We start from the raw sequence: 25608 nt of genomic DNA, 5'->3' as shown, positions 1-25608 counted from the left end.
AAGCCATGTTAACCGTCTCTAGATGTTTTGATGGGATCCCAGGAAACTTCCAATCCTAGATCAATGCCATGCATTAGTGGACCCCAAAGAATGCTATTTATGCTAACATTCCAAGGTTGCTTCATTACTGAAGAGATGGTTTCTACCTGGGGCAATCCCACAGCCAAGAAAGAAAGCTTTCTTGCCTTGCACACCCACCGTGATGAGGTGCTCACCACTTCACGAGGCAGCCATCCCACGGAGGAACAACTCCTGAAGACTTTACGGTTCTTCTGAAACCTGCCCACCTATAATCTGTCAAAGATAACTTGCACAAAATCAATCAAATGGCTGATTCTAATACAAATTGACAGCTAGACTATACCACTGCTGCTGCCACCTTACTGTCTCTTCTGCTCCTTCAAGAACACAGCCAAGAGCAGCTGTTAGAGTCAAGGTGCCCTGGCTCCTGAGCCACCTTCAGCAGTACACGCCCTGGGAAGCCCAGACATGTCATTAGCGCTCACTGTTATGGCTGCCAAGGAAACCCTCACACAGTTTGCAAACAAGCTATGCTCACACCAAAGACGAGAGAGCCCTGGGGATCCCAAAGGAGATGAGAGTGACTCAAGAGCTCTTCTGGAACACTATCATTACAGATCTTAGCCTTATTCCCTGATTCTGTTGTTTTCTAAAGAAAGGTGTACCTTTCCCACTCCCTCTTGCCCTTCCTGGGGTCTGCACCCACTCCCAGAACCAGCAAGTAGCGAACCGCTCTCTCCCTTACAGCTGGCTTCCATTCCCAGGAACTTTAAGGAGGTAGTTTTCTATCTTTATTCTTTAGTGTAGTTGACACACAATGTTACATTAGTTTCAGGTGTACAACCTAGCGATTTGACAAGTTTATCCATTATGCTATGTTCACAAACATAGCATACACAGTAGCTACATACAAACATAGTAGCTACTACCTGTCCCATTCCATCGCTACTACAGTATCACTGACTGTATCCCTTATGCTCTGCTTTTTATTCTGTTGACTTACTCCGTAACTGGAAGCCTGTATTTCCCTCTAAGGAGGCATTTTTTAAAAACGGCACCAATAGTTTTGTCAAAAACCTCTCTTAGGTTTTTACCACAGCAGCATTTTCTTTAAAACAAAAATTGGGAGGGGCGCCTGGGTGGCTCAGTCACTTAATTGTCAGACTTAGGCTCAGGTCATGATCTCGAGGTTCATGAGTTCCAGCCCCGCATCAGGCTCTCTGCTGACAGCTCAGAGCCTGGAGCCTGCTTTGGACTCCGTGTCTCCCTTTCTCTCTGCCTCTACCCCGCTCTCTCGCTCTCTCTCTCTCAAATAAATAAACATGAAAAAAATTTTAATAAAATGAAAATTGGGGGAAGGGCTTTGACTGGCCTTGCTTAGGAGTATTTTAGGGAGGAAGACTACAAACCGACATGACCTATCTTCCTAGGTACAGAATTGTCAAAACTCACTACTGCTTTTCACATCTAAAAGAATACCAGTTCAGAATATACTGACGCTTTCTTTCCCATGGAGCCCCCACAGAAACCCCCCTAGAGGCGCAAGGCCTAGGTACAGCTGGCATTGCAGGTAGTCAACCCTGCTAACCAGGACTGGCCCTTTACAAAAGGGGCCTGCCAGAGGGTTCGGAACAGCCCACCAAGTTGCCCCCTTCCCTGCTCCTGTCAGTGTCCACTGAGCCACAGGCCTTTTGACCAAACCCCAGCTCTGTGGCAGAAGCCAGTTACATTCCACAAAGGAATTCAGGCTTCTGTTCCCAACCTGAAGCATATACACCTCTGTGGGACCATTTTATCAAGTTGGACAGTATCCAAAAGTATCTCCACATGAGGAAGATGTCTCTAGACCCCTGGTGCTGACAGAGACAGGAAAAAAAAAGACTGTTTATCAACCACTTGACTGTAGGACTGGCCTTCTGTAAGTGGGGTTGTTCTCACTGGCCAGTCCTCAGCTCCAGGGGGACAGAAGGAAGTGATGAGGGACCCTGACAGAGGAGGGAGACCACCCACTCTGTCTGCAGATGAAAAGTGTGAGAGGCCACAGTGAAAGCACCTCACTCACCAGGCTTCTCTTCCAAGTGCTGTGCTGTTAGAAATCAAATTCCATGAACAATGGAGGGGCAGGTAGGGGCCGGGCCCTTAGGGGTGCTGGGTGAAGGCTAGCCCCTGTCCAAGCCCTCCAGACCCCCTTCTGGATCCTCGCTCCGTCCTGTACAAAGCAAGTCTCCCCTGGACTTTACCTGCATCGACTTCAAAAGGAAAATACCATTGTGCTGCCTCCTGCTAAACTCCAGCTCCAGAGCACAAGAGGGACAAACCAAGATGCCAATGTGTTTGTTTTTAAATCACCTCATTATCAAAAGATCCCCCTTTACCTGCAGAACTCAGAGCATCAAGCCCCCCCAAACCATTTTACTTTTTTCAAAAAGTAAGCATCCAAGTCTGTCCACCCAGGGAAGCCCAGTCCTGGGGGTGCAGTCACTCCTGCTTCCCTCCCGGGGTACCTCGGTCCAGGGCAGGCCGAGAGAGCTGGATTTGGGGGCCCACGCGGGGCGCAGGAAGCGGCGGTCCAGAGCCCCAGCTCCGCCGGCTGGTCCCCTGCGGGGCGTCGCTAATGTTTAACCTCCGGCAGCCCGCGGCATCCACAGCTCGGACGGCGAGGGCGCTCCCCACCCGCACCCCTCCCGAGCCGAATTCCTGCCATAGTTTTCCCACGCGGCCCCGCTCTCCTGGGGGCCGCCGGAGCCGGCAGAGCTCCGGAGGTGCGGGCTCCCCAGCTCGGCCCCAGCCCCGGCCCCGCCTCCCGGCTCGCTCCACCGCCCCGACCTCCCGGGGGCCGTTCCCGGAACGCTCGCCGCCGCGCGGCCGGGGATGCTCCCCCAGCGTCGTGGAGCCCGGACGCCCTCCCCGGCGGGCACAGAACCGGCCGCCCACCCCCGTGCAGCCGACCTGCGGGCCCGCGGGCGACAGAGCCTTCTGTACCAGCAGCCGGAGGCCCCCGGGTCTCCGACGCCTCGCGCTCTCGAGACTGCCTCCCCACCCCACCCAGACGGGGGTGGAGCTTCTCCCATCCCCCTCCCCCCGGGACGAGCTATTTTTAGGTTGTTACGGAGAAGGGAAGGAGGGAATGCCACGTTTAATCCGTTGCGAAAATCCAGGATCCAAGAGAATGGCTCCCAGGCCTTACTGAGAGGGCGGCCGCGTGGAGCCCAGGGAGGCTGGACGTGCTCCGGTCTACACAGCCACCCACCCACGCCACCACCACCACCACCACCACCACGAACAACAACAACAACAACAACAACAAAGGCTGTTCTGCTGAAAAGCCGGAGCAGTTGCAGAGCTAGTCCATATGGCGAGCAACCCACAACCCCCAACCTTCTAGCTTGTCCTGTGGATCTGCCTCTGAAACCCAGGACCCAAGAACTCTTTCTCCCCTGATATGGTCCCCCATCCCTAGCCAGTCATTGCTTTACTGAGACTCAGATTTCTGGCTTTTTTTTTTTAAAGGTCTTCCTCCCGTTCCAGTCTCAATCTGCAAACGTGTATGGCAACAAGTGTTGGCAAGGATGTGAGAAATTGGAGCCCCTACCCCTCCTTTCATTGCTGGTGGGAATATAAAATGGTACAGCTGCTGTGAAAAAGAGAATGGTGAGTCCTCAAAGAATTGAAAATAAAATTAGCATATGATCTGACGATTCCATTTCTGGGTAAATACTCAAAAGAATTAAAACAGGGACTAAAACAGATACTTGTACGTTCCTGTTCATAACAGCATTATTCACAACAGCCGAAAGGTGTAAACAACTCAAGGGTCCGTTAACATATAAATGGATAAACAAAATGTAGTACATACATACGATGAACTGTTATTCAGTCTTAAAACATAATGAAGGACTGATACATGCCCCACTCTGAATAAACCTTGTAAATACTACGCTAGGTGAGATAAACCAGATGCAAAAGGAGAAATGTTATATAATTCCACTTACACAAGATAACTAGAATAGTCAAATTCATGGAGCTATTCCAGAAAGTAGAATAGTGGTTACCAGGGGCTGGGGCGGGGGTTGTAGGGAATAGGGAGTTGTTGTTTAATGGGTACAGTTTCAATTTGGAATGATGGAGAAGTTCTAGAGATGGATAGTGGGGTTGGTTGAATGTACTTAATGCCACTGAATTGTACATTTGAAAATGGTTAAAAGGGTAGATTTTATGGCATATATATATTTTACCACAATTTTTTAAATGGAAAAAAAAGAACTGGCTGGCCAGGACCAAGGCCAAGTAGGGATGTCTGTAAGCCATCTACTCTGATGGGGAGTCTTGTTCCTCCTCTTCCTCTTGGCCAGGGCACACTTTTCACTCCAGGAGTTCCTGCCACCTACTAGAGGTGAGACAAAGACACAGGCTTTAGGGTCAAAAACACAACAACATCCTAGAAGAAAGCACAGGCAATAATTTCTCTGACATCAGCTGTAGCAGCATTTTCTAGGTATGTCTCCTGTGGCAAGGGAAACAAAAGAAAAAATAAACTATTGGGACTATGTCAAAATAAAAATCTTCACAGTGAGAGAAACAATCAACAAAACTAAAAGGCAACCTACCGAATAGAAGATATTTGCAAATGATGTATTCAATAAAGAGTTAGTATCCACAATATATAAAGAACTGATAAAACTCAACACACAAGTAAATCATCCAATTAAAAAATGGGCAGGGGACAACTGGGTGGCTCAGTCTGTTGAGTGTCCAACTTTGGCTCAGGTCATGATCTCACGGTTCGTGAGTTCAAGCCCTGCATCCAGCTCTCCGCTGCCAGTGCACAGCCCACTTTAGATCCTCTGTCTCCCTCTCTCTCTGCCCCTTGCCCGCGTTGTCTCTCTCTCTCAAAAATAAATAAACGTTTAAAAATTTTTTAAAAATCATAAAAATATAAAAACCAACAGGTGGCATAACAATTCTTTTAAAAAATGGGCAAAAATATCAGCAGACATTTCTCCAAAGAAGACATACAGATAGCCAACAGACATATCAAAAGATGCTCAATGTCACTTACCATCAGGGAAATGCAAAGCAAAACTACAAAGAGATACCATTTCACACCTGTCCAAATGGCTAAAATCAAACACACAAGAAACAAGTGTTGGCGAGGAAATGGAGAAAAAAGGAACCCTTGTGCACTGTTGGTGGGAATGCAAACTGGTACAGCCACTCTGGAAAACCGTATGGAGTTTCTTCAAAAAGTTAAAAGTAGAAATACCCTATGATCCAGTAATCACACTACTGGGTATTTACCCCCAAAAAATACACAAACACTAATTCAAAGGGATTTATGCACCTCTGTGTTTATTGCAGCATTATTTACAATAGCCAAATTATGGAAGCAGCCCAAATGCCATCAACAGATGAATGGATAAAGAAGAGGTGGCGGACACACACAAATACACACACACACACACACACGCAATGGAATATCACTCAGCCATTAAAAAAGAATGAAATCTTGCCTTTTACAACAACAAGGATGGAGCTAGGGAGAATAATGACAAGCAAAATAAGTCAGAAAAAGAAAAATACCATATGATTTCACTCATATGTGGAATTTAAGAAACAAAACAAACTGGGGCACCTGGGTGTCTCTTGGTTAAGCGTCATACTTCTAACTTCATCTCAGGTCATGATCTCACAGTTCGTGAGTTCGAGCCCCATGTCAGGCTCGCTGCTATCAGCATGGAGCCTGCTTTGGATCCTCTGTCCCCCCCTCTCTCTGCCCTTCCTCCTGCTCATGCTCTCTCTCTCTCTCTCTCTTTCTCAAAAAAAAGAAAGAAATATTAAAAAGATAAGCATAGGACACCCTGTAAAAAATGAGAAACAAAACAAATAAGCAAAGGAAAAAAGAGAGAGAGAGAGAAAGGCAAACCCAGAAACAGGCTGTTAACTATATAGAACAAACTGATGGTTACCAGAGAGGAGAGGATGGGGGATGGGTGAAATAGGTGATGGGGATTAGGGAATGCACTTGTGATGAGCACTGGGCGATGTATGGAATTTTTGGATCACTATATTGTACACCTGAAACTAATATAACATTGTGTGTTAACTATACTGGAATTAAACATTTTAAATGATGCATTTACATTTCCACATTCCCAAACTATGTAACCCTGGAAAAGTCACTTTACCCTTCTGTAAAATGGGAAAAATAAACTCTGTCTAGCAGAGTCATTATGAGAACCAAATTAGCTAAGCCATCTCTAGGCTTAGCCCAGGGCCTTGCAGTCAGTGATGTGCCCTCTAGAGTTCATACAAATGTGAAATCTGTGGGGGCTTGGAAAATTTGTTTCTCAGTTCTGTTCCCACTGGATCCCTGAAGTATGCAGAAAGGAGCTCTGGCAGTACCCTGTGTATTTGTATGTGTCATTTACACCAGCCTCAATTCCCCTTTGTGTAACTGGGGTACCCTCCTTTGCAGGGTTGTTGTGAGAAAGTGAACTTGACATACAGCCTCATCTACCTTGTCAGTAATTCCAAAAGCTAAAACTGTCTTCGGCTGACCAAGACTTCCCATGCATGGAACCTTCACATCCTTCCCCTACTGGGCCACATTTCAACATTCGATACAGCCAAGAATTAGTGAGTGCCTCCTATGTGCTCTATTTTAGGTTCCGAAGAATACCAAGAGGGTGGGTTCTGAATACCTGCGGTTCTCATCTGGCCCCATAGCCTCTCACCCCTTCCTCAGGCCAGTGACAGACACCCGCTCTCTGACTCAGTGCAGACACCATCACAACTGGTCTCCTTCCTACACTTAGGGATGTGACAGGAGGCAGTGGGACCGACTGCTGACTGAAGGTGGACTTTAGACCCTAGGCAGCCCACCATGGGAGTGCTCTCTGCTGTCAACTGTTGGCATCACACCTCAGAAGCCAGCTCCAGAGCCAGCTCTAGCTTCCAGAAGGGCATCTGAGGTGTATGGGACAGATCTCCCAATGCCCGGATGCTGGCCGCAAATGGTAACTGAGGTAATTGTAGGTCAAAAATATGTTGTTGGGTTTTCACAGTGGTGATGGATGGATTGACAGGTATATAGTCAAAATGAGATTTTACATAAAAATCTGGTTTGCTGATTTCTCTTGAAAAATCTGAGGACCTTGCAACAAGTGGCCTGCACTCTGACATGTCAAGAACTGGCTGAAGCTCGGGCTTCAAACCTCTTCCTTGGGCACAAACTATACTCTAGCACATTCCCTGAAAAAATCACCTTAAAGGCCATAGATGCACTTACAAAAGAGATCTCCTTTCTCAGGAAAAAAAAAATTGTTCTTTCCTGCAAAATGAAAAATGCAGCATCAGTCTAACCAGGACCCTCTGTGCGTCTAGAAACAAACCCAAGGCATGGCAAGCTGGGAGAAACTGAAAAAAATTACACTAAAATAATAAAATGTTTGTGTCCTTAATATACAAAGGGTGGTTATAAATCAATAAGAAATAGAAAGGGGTGCCTGGGTGGCTCAGTAGGTTAAGCGTCCAACTTTGGCTCAGATCATGATCTCACAGTTCGTGGGTTTGAGCCCCAGGTCGGACTCTGTGCTGACAGCTCAGAGTCTGGAGTCTGCTTCAGATTCTGTGTCTCCCTCTCTCTCTGCTCCTCCCCCACCTCTCTCTCTCTCTCAAAAATAAATAGATTGGGGCGCCTGGATGGTTCAGTTGGTTAAGCATCCGACTTCAGCTCAGGTCCTGATCTTCCGCTTCGTGGGTTTGAGCCCAATGTTGGGCTCTGTGCTGACAGCTCAAAGCCTGGAGCTTGCTTCAGATTATGTGTCTCCCTCCCCCACTCATTCTCTCTCTGTCTCTTTCTCTGTCTCTCTCTCTCTGTCTCTCTCTCTCTCTCTCTCTCTCTCAAAAATGAATAAATGTTAAAAAACATTCATATGTTGAAATCCTAACCCTCAATGTGATAATAGTAGAAAGTGGGGCCTTTGGGAGGTAATTAGGTCATGAGGGTGAAGCCCTCATGAGTGGGATTAGTTTCTCTATAAAAAGGACCCCAGAGAGCTCCCTTGACCTCTTCCCCTATACGAGAATTCTACAATTAAAGTGCCCTCTGCCACCAGAAGAAGATCCTTACTAGAACCTGACTGTGCTGGCACCCTAATCTTGGACTACCAGCCTCCAGAACTGTGAAAAATAAATTTCTGTCGTTTATAAACCACCCAGTCAGTGGTACTTTGTTACTGCAGCCCAAACTGACTAAGACAGAACCATGTCTGCTTGATCCAGCAGTATTTTCAGCAACTAAATCAGTGCTTGGCACACAGAAGGGGCTTGGTTAATATTCATTGACTGAATTCACTAATGAATATCAAAGTCAGGATATCAAGACTCTTTGGCCCAAGATCAGAAATCAAGACTCTTTGTCCCTGGTCCATTCTGCTGAAATTAATCTAACAGAAGTAAATTTAACAGGTAGCAAAACTGTTAGCTGCCTCTCCTAACACCCATTTTCTTCTCTTCCTCCTTAAATCTTTCAGCATCTCTTGCAGTGAGTGAGTGAGATGTAAAGGCAAGTGTTACACAGTACTTATAGGAAGTTTTCATAAAATAAAGGAGGGGTACGTTCCTCCTTCCTTCATCCTGCTGCCTGAAATGCAGACATAATGGGCTGGATACCAAGCAGCCATATAGACCAGGGGCTATGGACGCTAAGGATAACAAACAAGAGAGATGCAAGAAACCTGGGTCCCCAGTGACCACAGTGACCACACCCCTGCCTCTGAATTGCCTGCCTTCAGACTTCTTTTACATGAGAGAGAAATAAGCTTATATATATATATATATATATATATATATATATATATTTTTTTTTTTTTTTTTTTGGGGGGGGGACAGAGAGAGACAGAGCATGAACGGGGGAGGGGCAGAGAGAGAGGGAGACACAGAATCGGAAACAGGCTCCAGGCTCCGAGCCATCAGCCCAGAGCCTGACGCGGGGCTCGAACCCACAGACCGCGAGATCGAGACCTGGCTGAAGTCGGACGCCCAACCGACTGCGCCACCCAGGCGCCCCTAAGCTTTTATATTTTATACACCAATGGTCTTTGGGATTTTTGTATTATAGACAGAGAAAGCTGAGCTTAAGCGATACGTGAGTAAACCCCCCCACCCCTGGGGAACGTGGACATGAGCTGCACGCTGGCACTCCAGGAACCAGTTCTATAACATAGAGCCAGTGTGGGCTCTATTTGTTACCTGGACCCACCTCCCCAGTCACTGATCCCTCTGGGCTTTGAATCAGGTCCCTGTAAGTCCTGGGACAGTGCTTACGGCAGAGATTTTCCACCAGCGTGTTGCTCCCTCTAACCACAGTCCTTCCTTCGTTGTTCATGTAGTTCCACAGATGCAGGGCGTAGGAGTCATTGAAGCTCAGGTCTTTGTCCCAGACTTCATAGTAGCGCCTCCACTCTGGATAGGAGATGGGGTAAAATCTCTGAGGGTGTAGGAAGGACAGGTTCAAACACCTGAAATCACTCACCTCCTGGAAGTCTCTAAGTTTGCACCACAGTCTCAACATCCTCGTCATCAAACTGGGACCCTGGTTGCCCCAAATGTCTGAATTGTAGTGTTCGACAAAGTTTTCCATGCACTCCCACAGGAAGGGGTGGTGGGGGAGGAATCCAAACACCCCGTTACTAGAGTACTGAGAAGACTGTGCAGCCAGAAAGTTCTCCTCAGGGATGGGCCGGATGGAGATGACATCGGTGTCCATGTAGATGCCGCCATATTTCCAGATGATGGCCAGGCGGGACGCATCTGAGCTGACGTGGAGCCAGTTGCTCTCCACACTGGCATTGATCTGCAGGAACACGTGCAAATCAGCCACAGCAGCAGGAGAAAAAGGAAGGGTGTCACAACGTGAGGCCAGCCCACGGTAGCTGAGGACAAGGAAGCAAGCCAGCTTCTCGAAAATCTGCTTACAAAAGCCCAATTTTACAAATTGACCAAACTTACCTCCACCCCAAAATTTGCCTGTAAGTGAAAAGTTTACAGCAACCAGTGTCAATGGGAAGACTTTGCAAGCTTTTAAAGAATTCATGAATTTGGTTTTTGTTTGTTTTTAATTAAAGCAGTAGAATGGTAAAGAAGAAACCCTGAAGGGATTTCACAATAAACCATATGAGCCATTTTCAGCAGGGTGTAGTTTAACCACAAATATGAAACTGTGAAGCAGGAATTTTTTGAGTCCTAGAAATGCTAAAAACTAATAAAGAAAAAGTAAACTAGGAAACTATAGAATAGATCAATATGTATGCTTCTTGAGAAATTGGTAAAAGAATCTTAAAATGCATGCATGCCTTCTTTCACTAATTATTTCCTTTAATGATATTCATTGAGGCCCTTATTTCCTTTAAAAAAAATTTTTTTTTAACATTTAGTTATTTTTGAGAGCCAGAGAGAGAGCACAAGTGGGGGAGGGGCAGAGAGAGAGAGAGAGCCAAAATTGGAAGCAGGCTCCAGGCTCTGAGCTGTCAGCACAGAGCCCGACGTGGGGCTCAGGCCCACGAAGTGTGAGATCATGACCTGGGCCGAAGTCAGACACTTAACCCATTGAGCCACCCAGGCACCCCATTGAGGGCCTACTTTCAATGTGCCAAGCTCTGTTATAGCTGCTAGGGAGAGAGCAATGAACAGACAGACAAAAAATCCCTACCTGGAGGAGATAGACGATAAATAAATCAATATATAATATCTTAGGTGTTCACAAGGACTATGAAGGAAAAACAGCTGGGTGAAGAGGATATGAAAGGAGCAGGGTGGAACACTATCTTACCTTGGGTTTCAGCAAGCTCAAGGGCCCTGAGGTAGGAATACAATCACTGTGTGCAGAAACAGAGAGCAGAGTAGTGTGGCCAAAGCAGGGCAGTGAAGGACGGGTAGGAGATGAGAGCAGAGAGGGGTGGGTGGAGAGGGAGGATGGATCACGTAGACTGGAGTTATCTGAAGACTGAAATTACTTGAAGGTTTAGAAGAAAGGAGTGATGTGACCTGACTCAGTCTTGAAAGGGTCCTCTGTGGAAAACAGACAGGGGCAGGGCTTGGGAGGCAGCAAGGGCAGAAACACAGAGGCAGGTTAGGGGGGCAGATGAAATGGTCAGATCCTAGGCACACGGTAAAGATGAAGAGGGTCAGGGTGTGGATGGATTGGATGTGGAGGGGGAGAGAGGAGTCGAGGATGACTGCAAATGCTAAAAAAGGGAGCAAAGCAGAAAGTGACTCTAAAAAGAATAAAAAACAATCATTATAAATGGCAATAAAAACTAATCACTATAGACAGCAACCTTCTCAAATGGAATGCTAAAAGTTTGAATAGAGAAAACAAAATAGATTTTTCTGGATTGAAACATATTGATTAAAAGATTGAAATAGAGACAACTGGATGACCCTAACACTTGATCTCAGCTCAAGTCTTCATCTCAGGGTTGTGAGTTCAAGCCCCACGCTGGGCTCCACACAGGGCATGGAGCCTACTTAAATAAATAAATAAATAAATAAATAAATAAATAAATAATTTTTTTAAATGAATTTTGAGAGAGAAAGAGAAACACTAGCAAGGGAAGGGCAGGGAGAGAGGGGGACAGAGGATCTAAAGTGGGCTCCATGCTGACAGCAGTGAGCACCATGTGGGGCTCAAACCAATGAACCATCAGATCATGACCTAAGCTGAAGTCAGACGCTCAACTGACTAAGCCACCCAGGCGCCCCAATAAATGAATTAAAAGTAAAGAAAGATTGAACATAAACATTTGGCATTTGACAAGGTAAACATTCATTTTTTTTAAGTTTATTTATTTATTTAGAAAGAGAAGGAGAGAGTGTGCCTGGGTAAGGGGCATAGAGAGAGGGAAAGAGAGAGAATCTCAAGCAGGCTTCGCACTACACTGTCAGGACAGAGCCCAACGTGGGCATGAACCAGGAGATTATGACCTGAGCCGAAAACAGGAGTCAGACGCTTAACTGAGTCACCCAGGTGCCCTGACAAAATAAACATTATTTATTTATTTATTTATTTATTATTTATTTATTTATTTATCTACTTATTTATTTTTTAATAAACATTCTTTAAAACTCTGCTAAAGGGAGGCACCTGGATTGCTCATTGGTTAAGCATCCAACTTCGACTCAGGTCATGATCTCACAGTTGGTGAGTTTGAGCCCCGAGTCAGGCTCTGTGCTGACAGCTCAGGGCCTAGAGCCTGCTTCAGATTCTGTGTGTGTGTGTGTGTGTGTGTGTGTGTGTGTGTGTCTGCCCCACCCCACTCATACTCTATCTCTCTCTCTCTCTCTCAAAAATAAATAAACATTTAAAAAAAAAACACTTAAAAAAAAAACTTTGCTATGGGTGGCTCATTTGGTTAAGCATCTGACTTTGGCTCAGGTCATGATCTCACAGTTCATGAGTTTGAGCCCCACATCCAGCTCTGTGCTGACAGCTCAGAGCCTGGAGCCTGCTTCAGATTCTGTGTCTCCCTCTCTGTCTCTGTCCCTTCCCCACTCACACTCTGTCTCCCTCTCTCTCTCTCTCTCAAAAATAAACATTAAACAAAAAAAATTTTTTATTTAAAAAAAATCATTGCTATAAAGCCAAATGAAGGCAAGATAATTAATACTTTGCAGGAATCTTTACACAAATTGTTAACATCACAAAATTGTATACAATTGCTGAAAACCTCATAAATAATAACAGCCAAAATTTATCAAAAACTGTTCCAAGCTCTTTATAATCTACACAAATGCTCAAAGACTGATATTATGATTATTCCCATTTTTCAAGTTAAGAGATAAAAGAAACAAGAAATTCAGTAATTTGTCCAAGGTGAGAGAGGCAGAGGCTGAATTTGAACCCAGCCAGTCTGGCTCCAGAGATCCACTCATTCAAAAAAAAAAAAATAAGGTTTTGGTAAAAATAAGTAAAATTGATCATTTGGTAAATTGGTGAGTGTTAGTGAACAGATACATAGGATATCAAAAGCCACACGAAATCACAGGAGGAAGAAGCCTGCCTTTTTGTGGGCATTGGACTAAATCTACCTAAAACACAAAAGCTCCCACAGGGGTGAGCTCCAGGAAGGGGATTAGGATTCTGACTGCTCATCCCCTTCCTACCCCACAGTACGCAACCCCAGACATCTTTAAAGGCTACAGTTGCCAAATCAGTGCAGCAAACCAGCAAGTGATGGCACATTAGGTCATCCCCAATGGAGCAGAACATGCCACAGACCAGCACCCCAAAATTATCATGGTGTGATCACTGCAGATGCATGGCTTAGTGCAGTACCCTGCGGGCTCAGATGGGGCAGACTCTTAAGGGTTCTGTGTCCCAGGGCCCACCTTGTTCCTAAAATTCAACCTTGTAAAATTGAGGTACAGCTCAGAAGACCCAGGCTGTGCTCTATGAAACATCAGCTCTAAGAAAACATTTATGTCCTACTGAAAGAGGTGTTCATGCTCAAATAAGTTTGGAAGATTCTGGTTGAATCAAATTACTGTTTCTTTAGTTCAGAAGTACAGAGGCTTTAATCTCTTCATGTACGTGATTAGTCCGTGAGGGAAAAATTTTTTTACAGTGTATAATGCAGCATCTCACCTTCCAAAACAATTTGAGTAGAAATTTATTTGTGTAAGGAGCGTAACACAGTTTAGGTAATGTTAGTCTAGCCCAGCTGTGGGGAAAGTAGGCCAACAGACTGCTGTTCTTGTTTAGATCTCCTGGAACACCCTCTAGCAGGCTAGCCCTGAGAGCGACAGGGACCTAGCCAGCATGTCCCCTCCAGGGACCCTCTCTGCTGCCACGGCCTGCCTTCCCAGCCTGTGGCCTGTCCTGCTTCTTCCGAGGGGCCTGCGCTTGTCATCAACTATTTGTTGGGACCCCTGTGCTGGCAGCTGCCGGTAAAATCTCAGTCTGATGAGCTGATTCATCGCCTCCTGATGAGTCTTAATTTGAGACTTGCAGGCTCTTCAGGACAAGAGATGGGCACCCTGGTTATGGAAGTCACATGGAGCCAAAAGTAAAACTGGCCACTTCCCCCACATGCCTGTTGCTTAGTCCAGTAAATGTCTCCAGATGACAGTAAGTAGGCTCAAATGTGTCCTCCACCCAGGAAAGCACACACTCAGTCCCCAGGTGAATGAGGCAGGGCATGACAGGAGTTTTCATTTTTTATATATAAATACTGTAGTGGACTGAATAATGGCCACTCAAAGACCCCAGGTCCTACATCCCAGAACCTGTAAATGTTAACGCATTTGAGAAAAGGGTCTTTGCAGATGTGATCACATAAAGGATCTTGAGATGGGGAGATTATCCTGGGTTGTCCTGATTTGGGCCCTAAATGCTATCACAAGTATCCTTTAAAGACAGATGTAAAAATAAAAAAATTAAGAAAACAAAACAAAACAAAAAAACAGCCACATCTTAAACTCACCAAGTTGTGCACATTACATATGTCCAGCTTTTATATGTCAGTCATTCGTCACTAAAGTGGTGAAAGGAAGAAAGAAAGAAAGAAAGAAAGAAAGAAAGAAAGAAAGAAAGAAAGAAAGAAAGAAAGAAAATGTAGAGGGAAAGTTCACACACACAGAGGAAAAGGACATGTGCAGATCTCCACTGGAAGGGTTTTTCCTAAGAGCTTCCTTGGGAACTGGGGCCCTGCCAGCACCTGATTTCCATTCGGTGAAATGGATTTGGCACTTTTGGCCTCCATCACCAAAAAAGAACAAATCTCTGTTGGTTTAGGTCACCAAGTTTGTGGTCATTTGATACAGCAGCCATAGGAAACTAACACAAGTACCGCCATAATGGCCTCAATATTGCCTCTTGGCCTGCAAAGCCTTAAGTATTCACCGTCTGTCCCCTTTACAAAGTATTTACCATCTGACATTTGGTCTAGCCTATGATTAGAACTTAGAAAGGACTTTACAGGATAAGCAAATGGTATAATTTTGATGCCAACTTTTAAATTACTTTTTTGTTTTTAAAATAATTAAAGCTATACAGAGAAAGACAGATACCATATGTGTTCACTCTTATGTGGATCCTGAGAAACTTAACAGGAACCCATGGGGGAGGGGAAGGAAAAAAAAAAAAAGAGAGAGAGAGGTTAGAGCGGGAGAGAGCCAAAGCATAAGAGACTCTTAAAAACTGAGAACAAACTGAGGGCTGATGGGGGGTGGGAGGGAGGGGAGGGTGGGTGATGGGCTTTGAGGAGGGCACCTGTTGGGATGAGCATTGGGTGTTGTATGGAAACCAATTTGACAGTAAATTTCATATATTAAAAAATAATAATAATAATAATTGTATTTATAAAATTAACTTATTCTCATCACTAAATGCACTCCCCCAATCCAATCACACTAACACACCTATTATTACTGTGTGTTGTGTATTTTCTTCAGGATTTTTTCTTCCATGTGGTTGGGGGGAACGGTGGTACATAGGTAAATCATTACAATTACATTCTAATACAAGTGTATTTATTCCATATTGTGTTGTAGTCTTCATAAGATGTCACGGCTAAAGCCTGCATAGTGGAATCATTGAGTGGTTGTACTATAATTTCCTTAAGCATTATCTGATTGTGGGTCCTCTGTGAGAGAAATATTTAATTGGAATGTTATTTCCTTATTATACTATGTTGCTAAGATGAAGATTACAAAATTCCCAAGAGCTCCTGGCATGTCTTGGTTGTATCTCAATATAACCCAATCTCATATAGCAGCACCCCATCTGATTTTTCATGAGTTCACTATTTACATCATCTTCAACTTAAATATTGCCTCATTTCCCATTCAAATGCAAAAAAATAGTTTAACACAGATGGGTTTAAATAAGTGAAAAATAAGTGATTATACTCCCATAAAAGTTACCAAAACTCATTCATTAAGAATGGTCTCAAGAGAAGCATAGTTCCTAAGAAATAAGGCTGGAAGCAAAAGACACCAGGCTAGAGATAAAGCTAACTGAAGTCTCTCCTGCTTGTTTGAATCAGGACTCAACCCTGTACAAAGAAGACCAGGGTCTGGGTTCTGGTCCCATCTCTGACACTGAGTCCTTATGCTCAGTTTACCTATTCAAAATATGAGGAGATTGGACTCATTTTTTGTGGTACCTCCCAACACTGACATTCTAAGATTCTCTGAACACTTACATGAGTGTACCATGAACGCAATGGTGTGTCTTCAAACAGCCTTTTCATATCCAAAGGGAAGAGGAAAACATTGTCTATGGCTGAGAGGAGGGAAAAGGCTGGATAAGTGGAGTTTGAGGGCAGCCGTGTGGTGGTGTTGAGACCCTTCATGAAGAACACCACGGGCTTCTCTGGGTAAGTCTTGGCAGCAGATTCCACAGCACAAGAGACCAGAGGCGTTGGCTCCATTCTCTCTGAGGTCTCTATGAACACAATGCCATGCCCATGGCCCAGGAGGGCTTCCAGGTCTTGCTGGGCCTTTTGAGGAGGAAGGCAAGAGAAGAGACAGCTGGACTTCAGGCTGAGCTGGTAGAAGAAGACACAGGCAAGCAGCAGGATGGCCGACAGGAAGAACTGGAGCTCCTTCAGCATGTCTACTCCTCTCTCCCACCTGCTCCTTTAAATCAACACGGCTAATTACAAAAATACATTCTCCAAACCTGATCAAGAGAGCACATAAGAAAATGATGCATGAATATCACTTCTAAGTTTTGATTGTTTAAATCCTCAATGAAATATGATCAAATCAGGTACAATAATATTAACGAGAAAAATGCAGTCACTAGGGTTTATTGGAGGAATTTGAGGACGATTCGAACAGGAAAATAAGGTAGATACAGGTGGGAAGATGGCGGCGTAGGAGGACGCTGAGCTCACCGCCCTGCTGATCACTTACATTCCACTTACACCTGCCTAAATAACCCAGAAAACCGCCAGAAGACTAGCAGAACAGATTCTCTGGAGCCAAGCGTAGACGAGAGGTCCACAGAAGAGGGTAGGAAGGACGGAGAGGCGGTGCGTGCTACACAGACCAGCGGGGGGGGGGGGGGGGGGGGGGGGGGAGGGGCAGCCCGCCAGCCAAGCAGAGCCCCCGAGTCTGGCTGGCAAAAGCAGAGGGGCCGGACGGAGTGTGTTCTGACAGCAAGCAGGACTTAACATCTGGAAGGTTATAAGTTAACAGCTCTGCTCGGAGAGTGGGAAGGCTGGAGGGCAACGGGAGAGAGAGTTGTTGAGGCCTAGACGACAGAGCTCAGCTTGGCGGGGAACAAAGGTGCTCGCCAGCGCCATCTCCCTCGCCCATCCCCCAGCCAAAATCCCACAGGGAACCAGTTCCTGCCAAGGAACTTGCTTGCACCACGCAAACACCCAGCACTGTGCTTCTGCGGATCCATCCCTCCGGCGGCGGGTCTGACTCCCTCCCGGTGCTGCAGGGCCCCTCCCAAAGTGGATCACCGAAGGAAAAGCGAGCTGAGCCTGCCCCTCCCGCCCCTGTGCACTTTGCCAATTCACCCCAGCTAATATGCCAGATCCCAGCACCACGAGCCTGGCAGTGTGCAAGTAGCCCAGACGGGCCACGCCACCCCACAGTGAAACCCGCCCCTAGGAGAGGGGAAGAGAAGGTACACACCAGTCTGACTGTGGCCCCAGCGGTAGGCTGGGGGCAGACATGAGGTCTGACTGCAGCCCCGCCCACCAATGCAAGTTATTCAAGACAGCACAGGGGAAGTGCCTTGCAGTTCCGCACCACTCCAAGGACTATCCAAAATGACCAAACGGAAGAATTCCCCTCAAAAAAACTTCCAGGAAATAACGACAGCTAACGAACTGATCAAAAAGGATTTAAACAATATAACAGAAAGTGAATTTAGAATAATAGTCATAGAATTAATCGCTGGGCTTGAAAACAGTATAGAAGACAGGAGAGAATCTATTGCTACAGAGATCAAGGGACTAAGGAACAGTCAGGAGGAGTTAAAAAATGCTATAAATGAACTGCAAAATAAAATGGAGACAACCACGGCTCGGATTGAAGATGCAGAGGAGAGAATAGGTGAACTAGAAGATAAAATTATGGAAAAAGAGGAAGCTGAGAAAAAGAGAGATAAAAAAAATCCAGGAGTATGAGGGGAAAATTAGAGAACTAAGTGATGCACTAAAGAGAAATAATCTACGCATAATTGGTATTCCAGAGGAGGAAGAGAGAGGGAAAGGTGCTGAAGGTATACTTGAAGAAATAATAGCTGAGAACTTCCCTGATCTGGGGAAGGAAAAGGGCACTGAAATCCAAGAGGCACAGAGAACTCCCTTCAGACGTAACTTGAATCGATCTTCTGCACGACATATCATAGTGAAACTGGAAAAATACAAGGATAAAGAGAAAATTCTGCAAGCAGCTAGGGATAAACGTGCTCTAACATATGAAGGGAGACCGATAAGACTCGTGACCAATCTCTCTACTGAAACTTGGCAGGCCAGAAAGCAATGGCAGGAAATCTTCAATGTGATGAACAGAAAAAATATGCAGCCGAGAATCCTTTATCCAACAAGTCTGTCATTTCGAATAGAAGGAGAGATAAAGGTCTTCCCAAACAAACAAAAACTGAAGGAATTCGTCACCACTAAACCAGCCCTACAAGAGATCCTAAGGGGGATCCTGTGAGACAAAGTACCAGAGACATCGCTACAAGCATGAAACCTACGGACATCACAGTGACTCTAAACCCATATCTTTCTATAATAACACTGAATGTAAATGGACTAAATGTGCCAACCAAAAGACATAGAGTATCAGAATGGATAAAAAAACAAGACCCATCTATTTGCTGTCTACAATAGATTCATTTTAGACCTGAGGACACCTTCAGATTGAAATTGAGGGGATGGAGTACTATTTATCATGCTACTGGAAGTCAAAAGAAAGCTAGAGTAGCCATACTTGTATCAGACAAACTAGACTTTAAATTAAAGATTGTAACAAGAGATGAGGAAGGGCATTATATAATAATTACAGGGTCTATCCATCAGGAAGAGCTAACAATTATAAATGTCTATGCGCTGAATACGGGAGCCCCCAAATATAGAAAACAATTACTCACAGACATAAGCAACCTTATTGATAAGAATGTGGTAATTGCAGAGAACTTTAACACTCCACTTACAGAAATGGATAGATCATCTAGACACACGGTCAATAAAGAAACAAGGGCCCTGAATGATACATTGGATCAGATGGACTTGACAGATATATTTAGAACTCTGCATCCCAAAGCAACAGAATATACTTTCTTCTCGAGTGCACATGGAACATTCTCCAAGATAGATCACATACTGGGTCACAAAACAGCCCTTCATAAGTATACAAAAATTGAGATAATACCATGCATACTTTCAGACCACAATGCTATGAAGCTTGAAATCAACCATAGGAAAAAGTCTGGAAAACCTCCAAAAGCATGGAGGTTAAGGAACACCCTACTAAAGAATGAATGGGTCAACCAGGCAATTAGAGAAGAAATTTAAAAATATATGGAAACAAACGAAAATGAAAATACAACAATCCAAACGCTTTGGGATGCAGCGAAGGCAGTCCTGAGAGGAAAATACATTGCAATCTAGGCCTATCTCAAGAAACAAGAAAAATCCCAAATACAAGATCTAACAGCACACCTAAAGGAAATAGAAGCAGAACAGCAAAGACAGCCTAAACCCAGCAGAAGAAGAGAAATAATAAAGATCAGACCAGAAATAAACAATATAGAATCTAAAAAAACTGTAGAGCAGATCAATGAAACCAAGAGTTGGTTTTTTGAAAAAATAAACAAAATTGACAAACCTCTAGCCAGGCTTCTCAAAAAGAAAAGGGAGATGACCCAAATAGATAAAATCATGAATGAAAATGGAATTATTACAACCAATCCCTCAGAGATACAAGCAATTATCAGGGAATATTATGAACAATTATATGCCAACAAACTGGACAACCTGGAAGAAATGGACAAATTCCTAAACAACCACACACATCCAAAACTCAATCAGGAGGAAATAGGAAGCTTGAACAGACCCATAACCAGTGAAGAAATTGAGTCAGTTATCAAAAATCTCCCAACAAATAAAAGTCCAAGACCAGATGGCTTCCCAGGGGAGTTCTACCAGACGTTTAAAGCAGAGATAATACCTATCCTTCTCAAGCTATTCCAAAAAATAGAAAGGGAAGGAAAACTTCCAGACTCATTCTATAAAGCCAGCATTACTTTGCTTCCTAAACCAGACAGAGACCCAGTAAAAAAAGGCCAATATCCCTGATGAATATGGATGCAAAAATTCTCAATAAGATACTAGCAAATCGAATTCAACAGCATATAAAAAGAATTATTCACCATGATCAAGTGGGATTCATTCCTGGGCTGCAGGGCTGGCTCAACATTCACAAATCCATCAACGTGATACATCACATTAATAAAAGAAAAGATAAGAACCATATGATCCTGTCAATCGATGCAGAAAAAGCATTTGACAAAATTCAGCATCTTTCTTAATAAAAACCCTCGAGAAAGTCGGGATAGAAGGAACATACTTAAACATCATAAAAGCCATTTATGAAAAGCCCACAGCTAACATCATCCTCAATGGGGAAAAACTGAGAGCTTTTTCCCTGAGATCAGGAACACGACAGGGATGTCCACTCTCACCGCTGTTGTTTAACATAGTGTGGGAAGTGCTAGCATCAACAATCAGACAACAAAAGGAAATCAAAGGCATCAAAATCGGCAAAGATGAAGTTAAGCTTTCACTTTTTGCAGATGACACTTTTGCAGATGATATTATACATGGAAAATCTGATAGACTCCACCAAAAGTCTGCTACAACTGATGCATGAATTTAGCAAAGTTGCAGGATACAAAATCAATGTACAGAAATCAGTTGCATTCTTATACACTAATAATGAAGCAACAGAAAGACAAATAAAGAAACTGATCCCATTCACAATTGCACCAAGAAGCATAAAATCCCTAGGGATAAATCTAACCAAAGATGTAAAAGATCTGTATGTTGAAAACTATAGAAAGCTTATGAAGGAAATTGAAGAAGATATAAGGAATGGAAAAACATTCCATGCTCATGGATCGGAAGAATAAATATTGTCAAAATATCAATACTACCCAAAGCTATCTACACATTCAATGCAATCCCAATCAAAATTGCACCAGCATTCTTCTCGAAACTAGAACAAGCAATCCTAAAATTCATATGGAACCACAAAAGGCCCCGAATAGCCAAAGTAATTTTGAAGAAGAAGACCAAAGCAGGAGGCATCACAATCCCAGACTTTAGCCTCCACTACAAAGCTATGATCATCAAGACAGCATGGTATTGGCACAAAAATAGACACATAGACCAATGGAATAGAATAGAAACCCCAGAACTAGACTCACAAAAGTATGGCCAACTAATCTTTGACAAAGCAGGAAAGAATATCCAATGGAAAAAAGACAGTCTCTTTAACAAATGGTGCTGGGAGAACTGGACAGCAACATGCAGAAGGTTGAAACTAGACCACTTTCTCACACCATTCACAAAAATAAACTCAAAATGGATAAAGGACCTGAATGTGGGACAGGAAACCATCAAAACCTTAGAGGAGAAAGCAGGAAAAGACCTCTCTGACCTCAGCCGTAGCAATTTCTTACTTGACGCATCCCCAAAGGCAAGGGAATTAAAAGCAAAAATGAACTACTGGGACCTCATGAAGATAAAAAGCTTCTGCACAGCAAAGGAAACAACCAACAAAACTAAAAGGCAACCAACGGAATGGGAAAAGATATTTGCAAATGACATATCAGACAAAGGGCTAGTATCCAAAATCTATAAAGAGTTCACCAAACTCCACACCCAAAAAACAAATAATCCAGTGAAGAAATGGGAAGAAAACATGAATAGACACTTCTCTAAAGAAGACATCCAGATGGCCAACAGGCACATGAAAAGATGCTCAATGTCGCTCCTCATCAGGGAAATACAAATCAAAACCACACTCAGATATCACCTCACGCCAGTCAGAGTGGCCAAAATGAACAAATCAGGAGACTATAGATGCTGGAGAGGATGTGGAGAAATGGGAACCCTCTTACACTGTTGGTGGGAATGCAAATTGGTGCAGCCACTCTGGAAAACAGTGTGGAGGTTCCTCAAAAAATTAAAAATAGATCTACCCTATGACCCAGCAGTAGCACTGCTAGGAATTTATCCAAGGGATACAGGAGTACTGATGCATAGGGGCACTTGTACCCCAATGTTTATAGCAGCACTCTCAACAATAGCCAAATTATGGTAAGAGCCGAAATGTCCATCAACTGATGAATGGATAAAGAAATTATGGTTTATATACACAATGGAGTACTACGTGGCGATGAGAAAGAATGAAATATGGCCCTTTGTAGCAACGTGGATGGAACTGGAGAGTGTTATGCTAAGTGAAATAAGTCATACAGAGAAAGACAGATACCATATGGTTTCACTGTTATGTGGATACTGAGAAACTTAACAGAAACCCATGGGGGAGGGGAAGGAAAAAAAAAAAAAAGAGGTTAGAGTGGGAGAGAGCCAAAGTATAAGAGACTTAAAAACTGAGAACAAACTGAGGGTTGATGGGGGGTGGGGGGAAGGGGAGGGTGGGTGATGGGTATTGAGGAGAACACCTTTTGGGATGAGCACTGGGTGTTGTATGGAAACCAATTTGACAATAAATTTCATATATTGGGGAAAAAAAACAAGAAAATAATAATTCATTCTTTTGAGTGGCCCATAGAGCAACAGGCATGAAGAGCATCTACACATGAGCTATTGTAGAAATTTCTCTGGGGGCGCCTGGGTGGCTCAGTTGGTTAAGCATCCAACTTCCACTCAGGTCATGATCTCACGGCTCATGGGTTCAAGCCCTGCATCAGGCTCTGTGCTGACAGCTGGGAGCCTGGAGCCTGCTTCAGATTCTGTCTCCGTCTCTCTCTACTGCTCCCGCTCCCCCCTCTCTCTCTCAAATATAAATAAACAATAAAAAATGTATAAAATAAAAAGGAAAGAAAGAAATTTCTCTGAAGTTTACCTCAAGTTGTCTAGTTTCAGTCTGCAGGGCTTCAGAAAAAGGGGCAGTTTTAGTTCTCAGTGATTCCAGGTCAAGAGAATGGGAGAAAACTGGAAACCTTCATTTGGAGAGTCATAGCCAGGCACTTGAGGAAACCAGAAGAATTCAGGATCCAGCCTGATTTTATAGGCAAACAAACATTCAGATTCAGAACTAGAATCTAACATCTATGAAAGGTGTGTTGTTGAAACTTAATTTTTGTCCCTAAAAGCACCCTCATTTCTGTCGAAGGTAGCAAAATTAAAATTAATTCATTTGTAAAATAAGTCCATTTTTTAACAAATTTGTCCTATTTATTTTCATAAACATAGCAAGAATAGTGATTGACCATCTGTTTTTAAAAATGTGCTTTGCTCAAAGTTTTTATAAGGAATTTCACATTGAACTTTTACTTTTCTATATTAAATATAATTTACTGTCAGATTGGTTTCCATACAACACCCAGTGCTCATCCCAACAGGTTCCCTCCTCAATGCCCATCACCCACTTTCCCCTCTCCCCCACCCTCCATCCACCCTCAGTTTGTTCTCAGTATTTAAGTCTCTTATGGTTTGCCTCCCTCCCTCTCTGTAACTTCTTTTTTCCCCCTTCCCCTCCCCCATGGTCTTCTGTTAAGTTTCTCAGGATCCACATAAGAGTGAAGACAAATGGTATCTGTCTTTCTCGGTATGACTTATTTCACTTAGCATGACACTCTCCAGTTCCATCCACATTGCTACAAAGGGCCAGATTTCATTCTTTCTCATTGCCCAGTAGTATTCCATTGTGTATGTAAACCACATCTTCTTTATCCATTCGTCAATTGATGGACATTTAGACTCTTCCCATAATTTGGCTATTGTTGAAAGTGCTGCCATAAAATTGGGGTGCAAGTGCCCCTATGCATCAGCACTCCTGTATCCCTTGGGTAAATTCCTAGCAGTGCTATTGCTGGGTCACAGGGTAGATCTATTTTTAATTTTTTGAGGAACTTCCACACTGTTTTCCAGAGCGGCTGCAGCACTTTTAACTTTTAATAGCCTCTTAAGGCCAGAAGCCCAGCCAAATACTTGCCATCAGACTCACCTGCAATACCTGTAGATTTGGGTGAATTTCTCTTCTCCTGCAGTCCCCAAAATATCCTGAGGTTCCTGCACCTGAAGTGATATTCTTTACTTACCTGGTAAGGCTCTTGGGAACTCTATAACCAGGATATCAGGCTAACATTTCCAAGGGACTTTACTGGCTTCATAAAGTTAATCTTAGTTCCTTAAACCTGTCTGGTCATATCTGAATCTATGCAGGTGTCTCTCAAATATGACATTCTAGTTAAAGACTTGGTACTGTAGCCAATGTTTTCAGTGGTGTCCTGTTACAAGGAAAACAGATTCTCATTGGATGTATGTAAATGACTATAATTGCCAAGTGAGAAAGAATACTCATTTAGAGTTTCTGAATTCTGGAGGGTTCAGATAGGGAGAAAAGATAAATGTTTCTATTTGCTTACAAAGGAATATTTTATCAAATTCTATTAAGCCATAGATCTTAAGAGAAAAGGTTTTCCTAAATCTGGAAGAGCAAACATTAGAGAACATTAGAGAGTATTTTAAACAAGAGTCATAAAAACTATAATCATCTTTTTCAATTCACTTTGTCTCATGTTATTAATTCTTGTTCTGTCTGAATGCAGTTTTTCCATTAGTTCTGAAAATTCTTACCCAGTTTAGTTTTATGATCTTAAAGATATCGGAATCCTGTGCTCATCAAAAGTCCTTTTTGTGAATCTCCTTGAAGCTAAAACACATTTGCAAGAGCATAACTGCAATGACAAAAGACTCAAAAAATGGCCATGGTTAAAAGTCTGACAACAGTGCCCTAAAATGTAGTTGACAAGGAAATGTGGTTATTTTTGTGACACACAACATTTAAATCAGTAAAATATCAAATGATGACATTATACCAGGACATAGTAAAACTTTAGGAATTTTAGGTGGCTTAGTCGGTTGGGCATCCAACTTCAGCTCAGGTCATGAGCTCAGTCTGAGTTCAAGCCCCGCATCCGGCTCTACACTGACAGCTCAGAGCCTGGAGCCTGCTTCAGATTCCATTTCCCTCTCTCTCTGCCCCTCCCCAGCTCACACTCCGTCTCTCTCTCAAAAATAAAATAAAAACATAAACAAATTTTTTTTAACTTTAGGAATTTTATATAATGCAACAGCATTTACCCACATGATATAACCTAAGACGGTTTATCATCATTTGTTTGACAATACTTCCCATGTAACTTAACAAACCAAATAAGCCTAACTAGTCAAAAAGACTTCATTTAGAATTTGTATTTGGGGGAAAGTTTGTTAAAAACCTCAGAAGGTTCTAAAGCATTTTCTTAAACAGGATTAGAGATCATTACAAAACTTAAACCTTAATTAATCTGTTTAACATAAG

At 43.5% G+C, this 25608-nt stretch overlaps 2 protein-coding genes across 5 annotated transcripts in view; both read right to left on the bottom strand.

Annotated features, from left to right (window-relative positions):
- Nucleotides 1–884, bottom strand: part of DZIP1L (DAZ interacting zinc finger protein 1 like) — a 40917-nt gene extending 40033 nt beyond the window's left edge. For both annotated transcript variants that reach the window (XM_042956802.1, XM_042956803.1), the window contains exon 1: nucleotides 216–884. The gene's annotated coding sequence lies outside the window, so the exon portion shown is untranslated. The remainder of the gene's footprint in view (nucleotides 1–215) is intronic.
- An 8201-nt stretch (nucleotides 885–9085) lies between these two features.
- A4GNT (alpha-1,4-N-acetylglucosaminyltransferase) lies at nucleotides 9086–25160 on the bottom strand. Of its 3 annotated transcripts, XM_042956933.1 has the most exons (5): nucleotides 24882–25160; nucleotides 24250–24320; nucleotides 23146–23301; nucleotides 16227–16705; nucleotides 9086–9877 (listed from the first exon to the last, which is right to left on the bottom strand). In XM_042956933.1, exons 4-5 carry the CDS (start codon nucleotides 16635–16637, stop codon nucleotides 9263–9265), a joined length of 1026 nt encoding a protein of 341 aa, XP_042812867.1. In that variant the 5' UTR covers nucleotides 16638–16705; nucleotides 23146–23301; nucleotides 24250–24320; nucleotides 24882–25160; the 3' UTR covers nucleotides 9086–9262. The 3 variants fall into 3 exon arrangements, with proteins under 3 accessions (XP_042812867.1, XP_042812868.1, XP_007087487.1); XM_042956934.1 differs by lacking the exon at nucleotides 24250–24320; XM_007087425.3 differs by lacking the exons at nucleotides 24250–24320; nucleotides 24882–25160 and adding an exon at nucleotides 24344–24363.
- Between the last annotated feature and the right edge of the window lie 448 nt (nucleotides 25161–25608).

The sequence above is a fragment of the Panthera tigris genome, chromosome C2, assembly GCF_018350195.1.
Source record: "Panthera tigris isolate Pti1 chromosome C2, P.tigris_Pti1_mat1.1, whole genome shotgun sequence".
Taxonomy (NCBI): domain Eukaryota; kingdom Metazoa; phylum Chordata; class Mammalia; order Carnivora; family Felidae; genus Panthera; species Panthera tigris.
This window is presented reverse-complemented; position numbering and strand designations above follow the sequence as displayed.